The sequence below is a fragment of the Pleurodeles waltl genome, chromosome 11 (genome assembly GCF_031143425.1).
Source record: "Pleurodeles waltl isolate 20211129_DDA chromosome 11, aPleWal1.hap1.20221129, whole genome shotgun sequence".
NCBI classification, from domain to species: Eukaryota; Metazoa; Chordata; class Amphibia; order Caudata; family Salamandridae; genus Pleurodeles; species Pleurodeles waltl.
In genome coordinates, this window is record NC_090450.1 from 572481787 (window position 1) to 572494541 (window position 12755).

Consider the following 12755-nt stretch of genomic DNA (forward strand, 5'->3'; position numbering starts at 1 on the left):
GAGAGGAGAGTTTTCCCTCAGAAAAACAACAAAATCCCATTTCAGATTGGGACTTAGATCCTTTTTTCTAACTTCCCTAATACCAGCTCATAGTGAGGAAAATCTACTCAGTTTATCCGATATGCACCCAATCACAGTCTGCTTCAAATTGCGCATAGGTCTAGTGCGACCATTGGCTACCATTGCACACTGCGCTTCTTGGCACTATTTTCTCTCAAATAATAAAAACAAAAGTCATATCTTTGGTTCCTATACTGGATTTTTTGTGTTTGGGTGCCATTTTGTTGATTTACATTTCACTCATATATATATATATATATATATATATATATATATATATATATATATATATATATATTTTTACTTTTTAACTGTTTTGGTACTTATCAATGCATTACACATTTTCCTTAAGTTAAGCCTGTCTGCTATGTGCCATCGATCCTAGGAGTTGAGCCCAGGTTTAAATTACTGAAGCATTTGACTCGACCTAACAAGTTAGTGGCTTAGTTGTGATGGACTACAGTCACCTCAACTAATAATTCACTTTCTCACAATGATCATGTTCAAACCACATCATGGCCTTGAGGTCAGACAACCTCCACCATGTCTCAGTGTTAACAAACTATGATGTGGTTTCTTCCTGGCTTTTTGTATGTCAGGTGTGAACAAGAGTCTTTGGGTGAGCACCCATTCAAAGGGTGCATTCTGTGCTCATTGACAATTTGGAGCACAACCTTGTCAGTCTTTTACATTTATTGCTGATTAATATTATTAGACTTATACCCCACAAGCTCTTCCTTCACTCTTTGTTGCCTAAAAGGGCCTTTTGTCCATGATTTTTGTCTTTGGCACAGATGCCCTGTGCCGTTCCATTTACAAGAGAGTCAACAGTGAACTCTCCCAGCCCTTCCACTCAACGGGACACTTGGCTTGGTTTTCCCTGTTGCTGCTCCCTTTTGCTCTGGTAATGGAACCTCTTGCCAGCTGGATACAATGTGACACTAAGCTGCAAAGTATCTGCTGTTGTGATTGGGAGGAGTATATGCTTTCCCTCTATGCCAACGATCTAATGCTGTATGTACAACAGTCTGTCTTTGTATACTCTAGATCGACAGAGATTGGACATTTTTGGTGTTTCTTCTGGCTTGAGGGTTAACAAGGAAAAAATGGATTTTCCTGTCAGGGGCCCACCACCAAACGTACTTGCCTGACTCCTTTTTAAGTTGACCAGTAATCACTTTTATTATTTGAGTTAGAATCCTTGCTGCAAATGTGTTTTGAGGGTGATGGGGGGCAGATACTACCAGTTAACGATTTGACCCAAAGAATCGACTGCAGGTGGCCCTCTTGGAGCCTCATTGAGTAATATCCTTCTTAAATGGGGTCCTGCTCCCTCATGCACTTCCCTTGGATGCTGCTCCAAAACTGGAGGGAGGTGCACCAGTGTTTGGGCTGCTGGAGAGTCCTAACTAGAGTCTCCCTTATGGTGAGGTGTGTAGCTGCTACAGGTGTCACATCTAGAGGGATTATGGTCTTGGGATGTTATTGGTATGTCCAGGCTGGGGAATTGTCTCGGACTTAACATGTATTACAACTTTTCAACAGCTTCTGAGCAAATTTGATCTCTCAAATTCCCAGTTCTATCTTTACAGATTTGCCATGCCCTGGGCACTTATGTGGACCAGCTGGTCCACTTGACATACTTGAAGCCACTTGAGGTTAAAGTTACAATCAAATTCCTGAGTAGGAAGGGGACGTCAATAATTTACAAATTATTAATTGTCAACATCCTTGGCATATTCAGTGCCCTCCATCTGACTTAGGAGGGAGACTTGGGGAAGCTGGGAGATGGAAAATGGGTATGGGCGAGAATGGACCTTGGCTATATTGATCAGGCTCAGTCTTATCCAATTGACCTACCTACTTTGGATGCAATTTCACCCAGCATGACTCTTGAGGTGGGGCATGCCCCAAGTACAAGATGACGCTGTTGTAGTCCCCCAGAGGCCATGTTTATCCACATGATATGAGAATGCTCAAGATTGCCAGATGCTGGAATGCTATACACAGCCTCTCGCGGTGGGTGGCTGGTGGGGCTGTTCCCCGGGACCCCAGACTTGCCCTTCTGGGAATTATGGAGGATGAGGGAGGTACAGTCGTGTCATGCATACTAGTGGGAGTGGTGTTATTATTGCACAGAGAGACATTACCATACTGTGAAGGAATATTTTTGCCCACTCCTGAGCAGAACGGATCCTTTGGGTTGATCACTGTGCTTCCACAGAGGACTCTGTTTTTCAGGTTAGGGGCAGTGCCAGCAAGCATACATGCATTTGGGGGTCTTGGTACAATTTCAGCGACACTGCTGGAGATGTGGATGTCTCTCCTTGAGGGTCATTCCCTGTGGATTTTAGGTAATTATCCTCCTTTGAACTATGTTGGTGATGTGTATCCTTGCGTTCTTCACTGCAAGGTACTGCCTGCTTGTTTTACTGTTTTTGTTGCACTTACAAATGAAATAATTTGAAATATTTTTGTATTCTATTAAAAAGTATACCCTAGGCATCCTTCACCCAAGCAGGCTCTTCACATGCAGCTTTTCCTTCTTAAATTCAGCGTGAACATCACCTGTTAGATTTGTATAACCCAGCATGTTTGTTGTTTTCATCATCTTGAAACATACTTGAGGGTTCCTTGACTTTTATTTTCTGAAGTTTAATAGCAGTGTGACAAAAAGCTGGACAGCTACTTATTTCCTTGTTTTTGCATATATGCGACTGTTCACTGAGGTTTTTTAATCCGTTTTAGTTCAGACTAGCTCTTTTTATAATACACAAGGTTAGGCCACACTTAGGCTTACAAAATGCTTGTTTACTGACTAGGTTTTTTATAAAGGTTTAGTCTGAAACATGACATGTTTGGCAAGTCCAGGTCTCCTGGAAAGCTTAGCTATAAAACATTTACTCTAACTCCAACTATTCCACTTCAGTTTTCGAAACTGTGCCTTGTACTTCAGACCAGTAACTGCCTGTTCATCAGCCGCCGATCTTCCTTAAGCAGTTATGTCTTCTAGCTTCCCAAGTGCTAACCTAACTTTAGTTATCCACTTCTTCTAGACATTAGTTAAAGATGGGTTCTGCTTTGAATATACCTCAAAAAGTCCCCCCAAAGGTGCTCATATGCTAATTGTTCCTCAAATGACCCGCACTTATAGGTAGTTACCAGCCATGATGCTTGTTGCACAGCATAGATAAGCTCCAACCACAATTTTATTTCCAGTAGAGTTTAATCAGTGGTGGGCTTCTCGTTTGATAAATTGATTACCTTTACATTTTGCAAGGGCTGTTAGAGGAACATCACTATAATAATGGGTTTATCCTGGGGTTGACGTGCACAACTTGATCCCTGGCCTGTGCTATTTACTTAGGTCTCCCTCCTGAATTCACCTTAATATTCTCTGATGCTTTCATTGGTAATTGATGGCTCTCAGCATGAGCACCCTACCCCAATCTCTTTTGTCCCTTATTTCCATCTCTACTTCATTCTGGCACCTTCCAGATTCGAACTCTTTCATCCAAATGTACGTGCCTATCTCTAATGAGCCCAGATTCCTATAGATTAACTCCCTCCAACGTCATGAAGCAGTTGTAGGGATAAGGGAAAGAGTACTGTTTTTAGAGTACCATTCAGTGATTTAATTGTGGAGCTCTTCGTGTACCTAGTGTTTCTTCCTAACCATTTTGGTTGTACTCATTGCCCTCTGCTACCCAGCCATTTTAACTTAGAAAAAAGTATCATATCTTAACTTCTCTTGCGTCTGGTTTGCCAACATATATCTTCCAAAATACTGGCCCAAGGGCACCTTTGGTTTTCTCATTTGGTAGCTTACAGTTTCTGATTGACTACCTGCCGTTCTTCTTTTCTACTTTTGATTGCTAATTTACACTTCTGCCAACATTGGTTGTCATTAAAACTCACAACATTGCTTACAAGAAATGTTAGCTAGCATTTCCTTACAAATTCTAATGCCTACATCTTTGCAGGATTTGAGAAGAAGTAGCTCCTTACACCCCAGTACAGAAAACATAACATGTTTTAAATTTTCTTCCTGCCTGATTTAGTCCCATGTATTTGCGGAAACTTATTTGCTTCTGCGATCATTTAAGTCAAACAAATTGAATCTTGTTAAGCATAATAAGTGTCATTGCTCTTGGTTTACTAGTTGCTATGCATGCAATTGCATATGGGTAGAAAAGGTAAAAATGTCAGTCCATTGCATGATGATGTGTATTTCATCTTCTCAGGCTTTTTTCAGCCAGATAAGTGTCAATTGTTTTGAGAGGTTTTCATTGAAAGGTTTTTTTACTTTTTGTGCCTATGAAACACTCTGTTGGGATTATCTAATTTATTAATTCCATCTTGATCCTCTTTTTCAATGGATTTTGGGGACATTCCTCTAGAAGTCCTTCACTTGGTAGCTTGTTACTGCTGTGCTACATTTAGGTGCATATTGCATCACAGTCTTGTGGTATGATAATTCCATGGATGGCATTCTGAACTCAACTTCCATAAAAGAGCTTTGAGATGCTTTAGTAACCTAGAGAATAAGATTCCTCCCCACCCCCAAGGTAATATTTGTGTTTAAGAGTGTGAAGACCTGACTCTTCAGCCGAATAGAGCAGCATTCTTTCCTCCTTTGTTCTTTCTGATCTTCGGGATGTCCAGTTTCGAACCAAGTTACAGTTGTCACAAATGTAAATTAACATATTTTTCTTCAGAAAATGTTTTGTAATACTCCATGCATTGAGGTAGAATGTGAGAAACTTGGAAGTACCTGTTATATGAGAACATTTTTACATTTTGTAGAAAGGTAAAGTCGTACATCATGTCTGTCTAAGGTGTACCTGTAATGTGCCTCAATAGTTGCAAAGTAAGCAGTTTCTTAGCAACACACTCACATAATTTTGACATTAATGGAATGTGAGCTAGGTAAGGTGAATGTTACTTTTAGGACAGTGCAAAAATCCATATGTGGAAGTAAATTTGTTGTGGTTTATGATGGTGCCAGAAAAAAACCCACCTGACCAACAAATTATAATAATCTTTTGACAGTACAACATAAAGTTACTTTCAGTCCAGTGGACAATCTGAGAATACTTATAGTTAATTTTATGAACGATAAGCTAAAATGGTTGTTTTACCATTTAAAGCTTCAATATGTGTGATCTGCTAAATAGCGACAGAGTCAATGATGCAGAGATTTAGAAGACATCCCTCCTTGGATAGTAACTGTGTACAGGTGATATCCATCTTGGGTGAGAGGTTTTAAGGAATTCATTCAGATACAGCTAAGGCCTGATCTCATCTATTCCTTGTTAAACAGGGCTTGGTTCTTATAAAACTCTGAAAACAAAACAGTGGAAAAGTTACAGTTACTTGCATGTAAATCTCTTATATAGTACATGTGTAGGCTTGGGCACCCACCCAGCCATAGGATGCTGGAAAAAGTTCCAAAGATTTGCATGGCCTACAAAAGAAATATGTATGGGAAAAACTGCAGATTCTCGACCTGATAACTATAAACATCTATATATAGCATGTGAATCAACAAAAGATACCCATGATAGAGAACTACAGTTAATACTACTCTTTCTAGTGATGTTATATATATATATACACACACACACACACACACACTCTCTCTCTCTCTCTCTCTCTCTCTCTCTCTCTCTCTCTCTCTCTCTCTCTCTCTCTCTCTCTCTCTCTCTCTCTCTCTCTCTCTCTCGCTCATAATGAGTCATCTGCCATCCACACTGACCATTTATATGGCTTCTATATTTTGGTATTGAGTGGGTCTCTGGAAACCTGCGGCTTGGGCAGGGTTGAAGCCAATTTTGTTCCCAGTCTTCAAAATTTCAAGGGACCGGCCAGTGGTATGCAAATGTGCTTGGTCCATTCTTGAACAAGACAGACAATCCATTAGTATAAAGCAAGGAGGACAATAGACTAGGCACCTAATACTAGTAACTTCCTGTGAACTTGCACTAAGGAGCAGTGTTCTAGTAGATTGTGATGAAGGACAGATCGTGAGTAAATGATTCTAAATTGACCATTTTAAATATACATAGACCTGTAGTGAATACTATTAGTAGGATGCTGTGCATACAAATTCACACACGACTATTGTTCCCTTATCATTTGGGCATGTGTCTCAAGCTCTTGCAGTTATCCTTCCTTTCACAATCTTGACGTGTGTCCTGGTCGCGAACATGATGTGGCATGCAAGGGTTTCTGTTTTGTTATAGTTTAACAATGTCTGTACACATTGTCTTCCACCAAGTCATTATGTCATCTTTTCTTCTGCAGTGACAGAGATGCTGGTAAACATTCTGAATATCTGTTCAGACGACGAGCTCATCTCAGAAGGAGATGACACGTTGGAAGGTAAGAAGCCCTACTGGTCTTGGACTTGGCAGAGGGCAGAATAGTTTCAAGATGGATGCAGGAATCTTCTCTGTCTCTAATGCTTTCTTTTAAATGTGATTCTGGTTGGAACTGTGGATTACAGGTTTGCTATGTCAGATTAGCAGTAAGCCTTTAAATACACTGGCCATAGAAAGGACTCGCCAGTTTACCATTATTTAGACAGCCCACAGTTGAAATAAATTGTTTGCTGGTATTGGGAACAATGAGATCTCATGGCCCAGAACTGATGCACTAGGCTTTTACATGTTTGCAAAAAATATGATAGCCTCAGGTCACCCTTTGATTCAGTTACAGCAAATGCATGCTTACATTACCTATTTTGTGCCTGATCGAGTAGCTCATGTAATGCTCTGACAAGGCTGGGAAAGCATGGCAGTAAACCAGTTATGAGTAAGAAATTTACTAATTCTGGCATCATGGGATACACACTCTAATGGAACCATAGCTGCTTTTAGAGGTGTTATGTCTGAGCAGATGGAGACTGCTCTTGCTGACCATAAAGAAATGTTTGAGGCAATATCCTGAAGGTAATTACTTTAAAAAAATTGCCTTGTTTTTAGATAATTATGAGGTAATTGTTCAGTGCTTTACCCTAGAAAATAGTTGAGGAAAGTGCTCCAAGGGAAATGTGTGTATCCGTGCACACATACGTTTAAGAGTTCTTCACGAACCAACTCTGAGGAAAATGCTCAAATATCATTTAGACTGACAGTTCACCTTGCATTGATTTTTTGCAGTTGCATCTGAAAATGCATAAGCATGTTGCCCAAGAGAATCAGATATGCTGCTTACTATTTTGAATATACTGTTCTCATTTGATTTTGTCCAGAGGAATATTCTGTGTCTAGTTTAGAACAGTGGTGCTCACAACACCAGTGCCCAAGTGGAAGCCATCATTTGGATGAAACAACGTAGTTTACAGGAACTTGTTTTAAATCAGCAGTGGACAGAAATGGCAGCACCACTGTAATTTGTGCACCTTTTCATTATTTTTTATTTTTTTATTTTTTTACTTAAGCCCATTTTATGCAAAATCTGCAGTTTTGTGCTGGAGTTATTTTTGTCCTCCTGTAATATTTTTTAATCGTCCCCACTACTTTCTGAAGAGTCTTTTTTTCATGAGGCAGTTTGAGGTTGACTGGGCTCAGCAGGATTTTAAAGCCTTACGCAAGGCAGGATGGAGATATCTCCAGAAACTGAAGTACTCCAAACATATTCTGGTGCTGATGAAGGGTGGGTAAGTTGCATCTTCCCTGGATCGATAAGTATCAGAAGCTCTCAGAAGTACTGGGTAGCATATTTAGGAAATTTGAAAATGGGTGTTTTGCAGACTTTGATTTCTCCAGAGCAGTCATGGATCTTTAAGCAAAGATGAGACTCACATTCTAAACAAAGCCTGGCTTATTGACAAAGGTAGACAGTCATTCATGTTGTGGGGACTGCCTGATTTACTCTGTGGTTCTTCTGTTCTCCTCGGAAATCTGCCGGCACTAGGTCACACAGACATTTAGGCTCTTGGCGCTCAACAGTAAGGAAAATAGTAGGCAGAGTTCCACACTTGTCACAGCATTAAGTTGGAAAGTTAACTTCTCTGGCACTTGTAATCAATGTCCAAATGCTTCATTTTCTTTCGTTCTTGCTTCAGGAATGAATACTTTTTCAGTATCTTGAATTGCTACAGTTAGTTTGTCACTAGCCCACTATGTAGTGAAAAGCTGTGTTATGATTGGCATAGTCTAGAGGTCTAGTGGACCGGCACTAACCTACAACCATGTTTACTGCAAAGTGACATAATAATTGTTAGTTGTCTTTAGTTAATAACCATCTCTGAGGTTGCTTTCTCTGAATGCCAAAAGAGCATAGTCCTATTGTGGGCGCAATAGCTTTGGTTTTTCCCTCTTCATAAGGGAACCAGGCTAGTCAGAGCAGGGTTGATGCTCAGTCTCTTGCCATGTGGGGGGCTGCAAGGTTTCCTTGGTCATAGGCATCTGCAGCTAATGGCTCTTTATGAATAGTGGTAAGATGATATAATCCATTGAGGCCTTTCCCAGGAAGATCCATTAACGTTTTTGGATACTTCCATTCAAGTTAGTCTGGCATGACATTGAGTATTAGAGGTGATCATATTAGTTCTGGTTTATCTCAGATTTTACAAAAAATTGAAATTGCTTCAGACTAATTTAGGATTTGCTGATTTCATCAAAACATGTGCATAGCTTTCAGTTTTTCTGAAGATAGACACTGCCATCAGGGAAATCTTATAACACTTCAGTTTTTATTTACCACAGTCCTTCAATGAAGATCTGTAATATAGTTTTCTTCAGGGCTTTGCATGCATGTAGACTACATAGGGCAGTCAATGCATGTATGTTTACAAGTAGGATTGGCTGACAAAGGATCTGAGCCCACAAGCTGGTATCGCAATTAAACTACACACTTTTAATGACATTGAAGTGTCCAAGATCAGTGTGCTTGAATGCTGTGTGGGCGCACTGATTCTGCTAGTATAAACGGCACATGTGTGAAAGTCATTTTTAATTTACATGAATTCATGAGACAAACAGGTACTCAGACACCTATTCAGAAACAGGGTTCAGAAAAAGAAATTTGATGTTAAAGTAGGTAAAATGATTTTCAGATATTGTCTTTTTTCTATTAATAATCTATCCTCAGTGCTAGAAACTGTGAGCAGACCTTACAAAAAATGCCAGAACACCAAATCAGTTACTGCTTGCCTCAGGCAAGGCCCAAACCATAGTACATGGTGGCATCTGCATCAGGTTAAGATATATAATTCTTGTGTTTTGATGACATTCCCTCTGCAGAGGACTGAAAAAGATGTGTGTTGTATTGAGACAGTCGGCAACTACAACCACATCTCCTATGATTAAATTAGCAAATATGCTCTCTACTGGGATGGATATGATAGACGTGAGAAAGAGCATGACCTATCATACTATGTCAGTTGCAGAACAGCCATGCAAAAGCAGTCGTTTTCACACACCTCATCTCTAACCACATTGTTGTGTTAATAGTGCATCTGTCAAATACACGATTTTGGCAGATAGCAGGCAGCTCTATTCGGTCCTATGCAGACAAAGCGAACTCAGGTTGACTTCTTTCAATTTAGATACCCTGCCTTTTGATGGCACTGACTAATTTGGTATAAATAAAAATTATTTGCTGCTAATTGTAAAAAGTAAAACAGTGGTACTACGAGAACTATGGGGATTTAAACCCAAGCAAAACTATTTAGCCTTAGACTCCTGTCTCACGAGAATACAAATACCCTTCTGCATCCTCCACTTATAAATCAGTTAGTTCTACAAGCCTGGCATTATTATCATAGATTCAGAAGGTGGACACGGCAATCAGCCGCAAAGCAAGATTGACTCCTATAATGTTCTCTGTGGCATCTTGTGAGAGGATTTCTTTTAACTCAACCTTGTTTTGGAATCCCTGACTATGGACAAGTGGATGTTCAATATTCTTCAACTCAGTCCAGGGTCTTTGTAAAGAAGCATCACCCTTGCCTACACCAAGGCATTCAGAACATATTATTACATTCTGCAAAAGCAGGTGAAAAAAAACTGCTTTGTAAAATGGTGTAAGCAACGCACGTTGTTGTAAAAAAGATGATTAGGAATTGAGGCCCTTTCTGGATCTAACATACTTATATAAAATTTTCCCAAAGAAAAATATCTTGATTGTTCCCCTTCCCTATGGAAGAGAAGGCATGCTTTCACTGCAAGTTGCATTTAAAAGAAATATATTTTAACATTTCAATTCAGAAAGTGGGCCACCTCAAGGTTTTGTCGTTTTCACTCTGGTCAGCGCCACAGTTTAACCAAATATCGTGGTCCAGTGGCCTTACATTAGTGATGCTAAAGAAACAGTTTCAAGCCATACTTTGGTGATTGTCCATTAAAAATATCACACGAGCAATTAGCCACTCAGACTTAAGTCTGCATTCCTGGCATCCCTAGGATTCACAGTAATCACCGTGGATGTGCATACAATTTCTGGAATACATTTCAACAGGACTGTGGTTTTAGGCAAGCTTTTTCTTGAAAGGGTGACAAGTCTTTCTGCAGTTCAAATAAATTATACAAATTGCCTTTGTTTTCTGTGACACAATTGCTGCACTACTTGTTGCTCTATATTCTAATGTATTTCTGATATCTTATTGCAGCCTACAAATGCATACAATATAGAAAGTTTTAGATTTGCGGTGGAAGCAAGGTTTACAGAAGGATCATCTTGTCCTGCACCCTCGAATCTTCAGAGAAATTGAATTTAAACAAGTTTCTTCCTTTTCAGAACCCACATCCTCACCCAGCAGTCATGCTGTTTGCATCCCTTTCATATTGGCGAGCATGCTTGCCATATCAAACAATGAACGTGGCATTGGTCCGTATCAGCACCTCATAGTGATCTTAACCACAAGCCGCCCATCACTCTTGCTCCTCTTGGATCTCTCAGTGGACTTTGATACCATTTTACATATTTTCTTCTTGATGAGTCAGACTTTTCCCTGGAGTCATTGGAAAAACTCTAAAGTGACTTAGCTCTTCTTTGTCCTTAAACTTTAATTATGTAAAAAGTCAGTCTTCCTCGTCCACAATTGCAGACCTGCCTGGTGTTCCTCAAGGCCTTCAGCACCCACAACTCCAACATTGACCTAATTCCACCATTGAAATTCATTTGGGACTTTAATCTGGGCCTTTCACATTCAGTTTGGCATATATCGCTAGTACATTCAGCTGCCTTAAACTATTGAAAGGAAATCCAGTGACTTCTTTCTGTGACTAAAACCTTCCTTATAGGATCCCCCTTACCATCTCTAATCCCTTTTTCTTGATCATCCATTATGTGAAAATCCTTGTCTCATTCGAAACCTCACAGAAATAAAAAAGTACCCTGTTCCTCCCCATTGCTCACAATAAAAACCTTTTTTCACACTAATTGAGGAGTCTGTCTCTCCTGCTCCTTAAGCATTGAGACTCACTCTACACTGGACTCTCATCAGACTACATTACAAAACTGTATAATAAACAAAATAGAGTGGCAGTCAGAGCCTATTCAGAGGTGACGGGCACAGGGCTGACGTGCTACTGGGCCACTTGTTCCTTGGGGTTTGTCCTATAGATGTGCAAACTGAGTCAAGTAATCCCCTTCCAAACTTGATTCTCAAGGTAGCAAGGGCAAACTGTCAAACTCTTCTCTGGGAGGTAGTTTGGGAATGCAGAGATTCAAAAAGCAGACTCAATAAATCACTGCCCAGCCCGGTTCTTATCTTTAATAAGCAAAATGAAACCCTGCATGATTAGATGGGGTTGTGAAGCTACAGGGAATAGGATCTCACCTAGTTAAAGCACTGTACCCTCTGAGGTGCTTTCACTCACTCTAGGCCTCCCCACGCCCCGAATCTTTGGTAAATTCTCAGAGAAAGGTTATATGTAAAAATTAGGCACAGGTGCGAGTTCCCTAAGCAGTTACCTCATTACCAATTTTTACTTCATCTCAAATAGTTATTGAGCCACAGAGTTCCTAACAGCAGGATTATCATTTGCGTTCTTGTCTCCGGGCCTAATTCAGAAAAGGGCTGTGCAGTCGCTTTGGGGGACCCTGCTGCTACTCAGGGGGTCCTTTTATGAATCGGGCCCTCAGTGTTTTGAATCTAGACCTTGTGTTGCCTGATCAGTGAAGATGTGCCTGTTGCAGACCTGAATGGAGCCCTCATGAGGATGAAACAAGTAACCAGTATAGCAGACATGATTGATGCTTGCTCATCTTTGTCAGTTGTGGCTCCTTGTCTGTGGAGCAGTTCTTCTGCTTTAGCTGCAGTGACGGTTCTTTGCTGGATCCTTTGAGCAAGCTGCACGGGTGTTGAATGTTGGACTGTTATGTTTTTTTTTTCCTTCCACATTTTGGCACATGAACCATTTTATGGAAGACAGGATCACCGCTCTCGATTCTGGTCAACACTGGCTTTGGTCCCAGTGCAGTCTGCTTCTCCAGAATTGGATCTCTCGTACATACACATACTTGAATCATCAGTCATCGAGATGGTAGTCCCAGCTCGACGACAGCAAAGATTTATGCATGTGAATCTTTAAAAGATACCAATACAGAGAACATCTTTTATGGATAAACGCTTTTTTAAAGATTACTTCTGAGTCCCCCACATGCCAGGAACACAGCTGGGCTTCTCCTAATAGGCTGTATCTCTCCAAGTAGGGCCAGGTACCTACCTTCCCTCTCTGAGC

At 40.4% G+C, this 12755-nt stretch overlaps 1 protein-coding gene across 1 annotated transcript in view; it reads left to right on the forward strand.

Annotated features, from left to right (window-relative positions):
* PPP3CC (protein phosphatase 3 catalytic subunit gamma) overlaps window positions 1–12755 on the forward strand; it is a 548773-nt gene that overhangs the window by 448277 nt on the left and 87741 nt on the right. The window contains exon 10 of the mRNA XM_069214030.1: window positions 6367–6444. Within this exon, the coding sequence (XP_069070131.1) occupies window positions 6367–6444 (78 nt within the window). The remainder of the gene's footprint in view (window positions 1–6366; window positions 6445–12755) is intronic.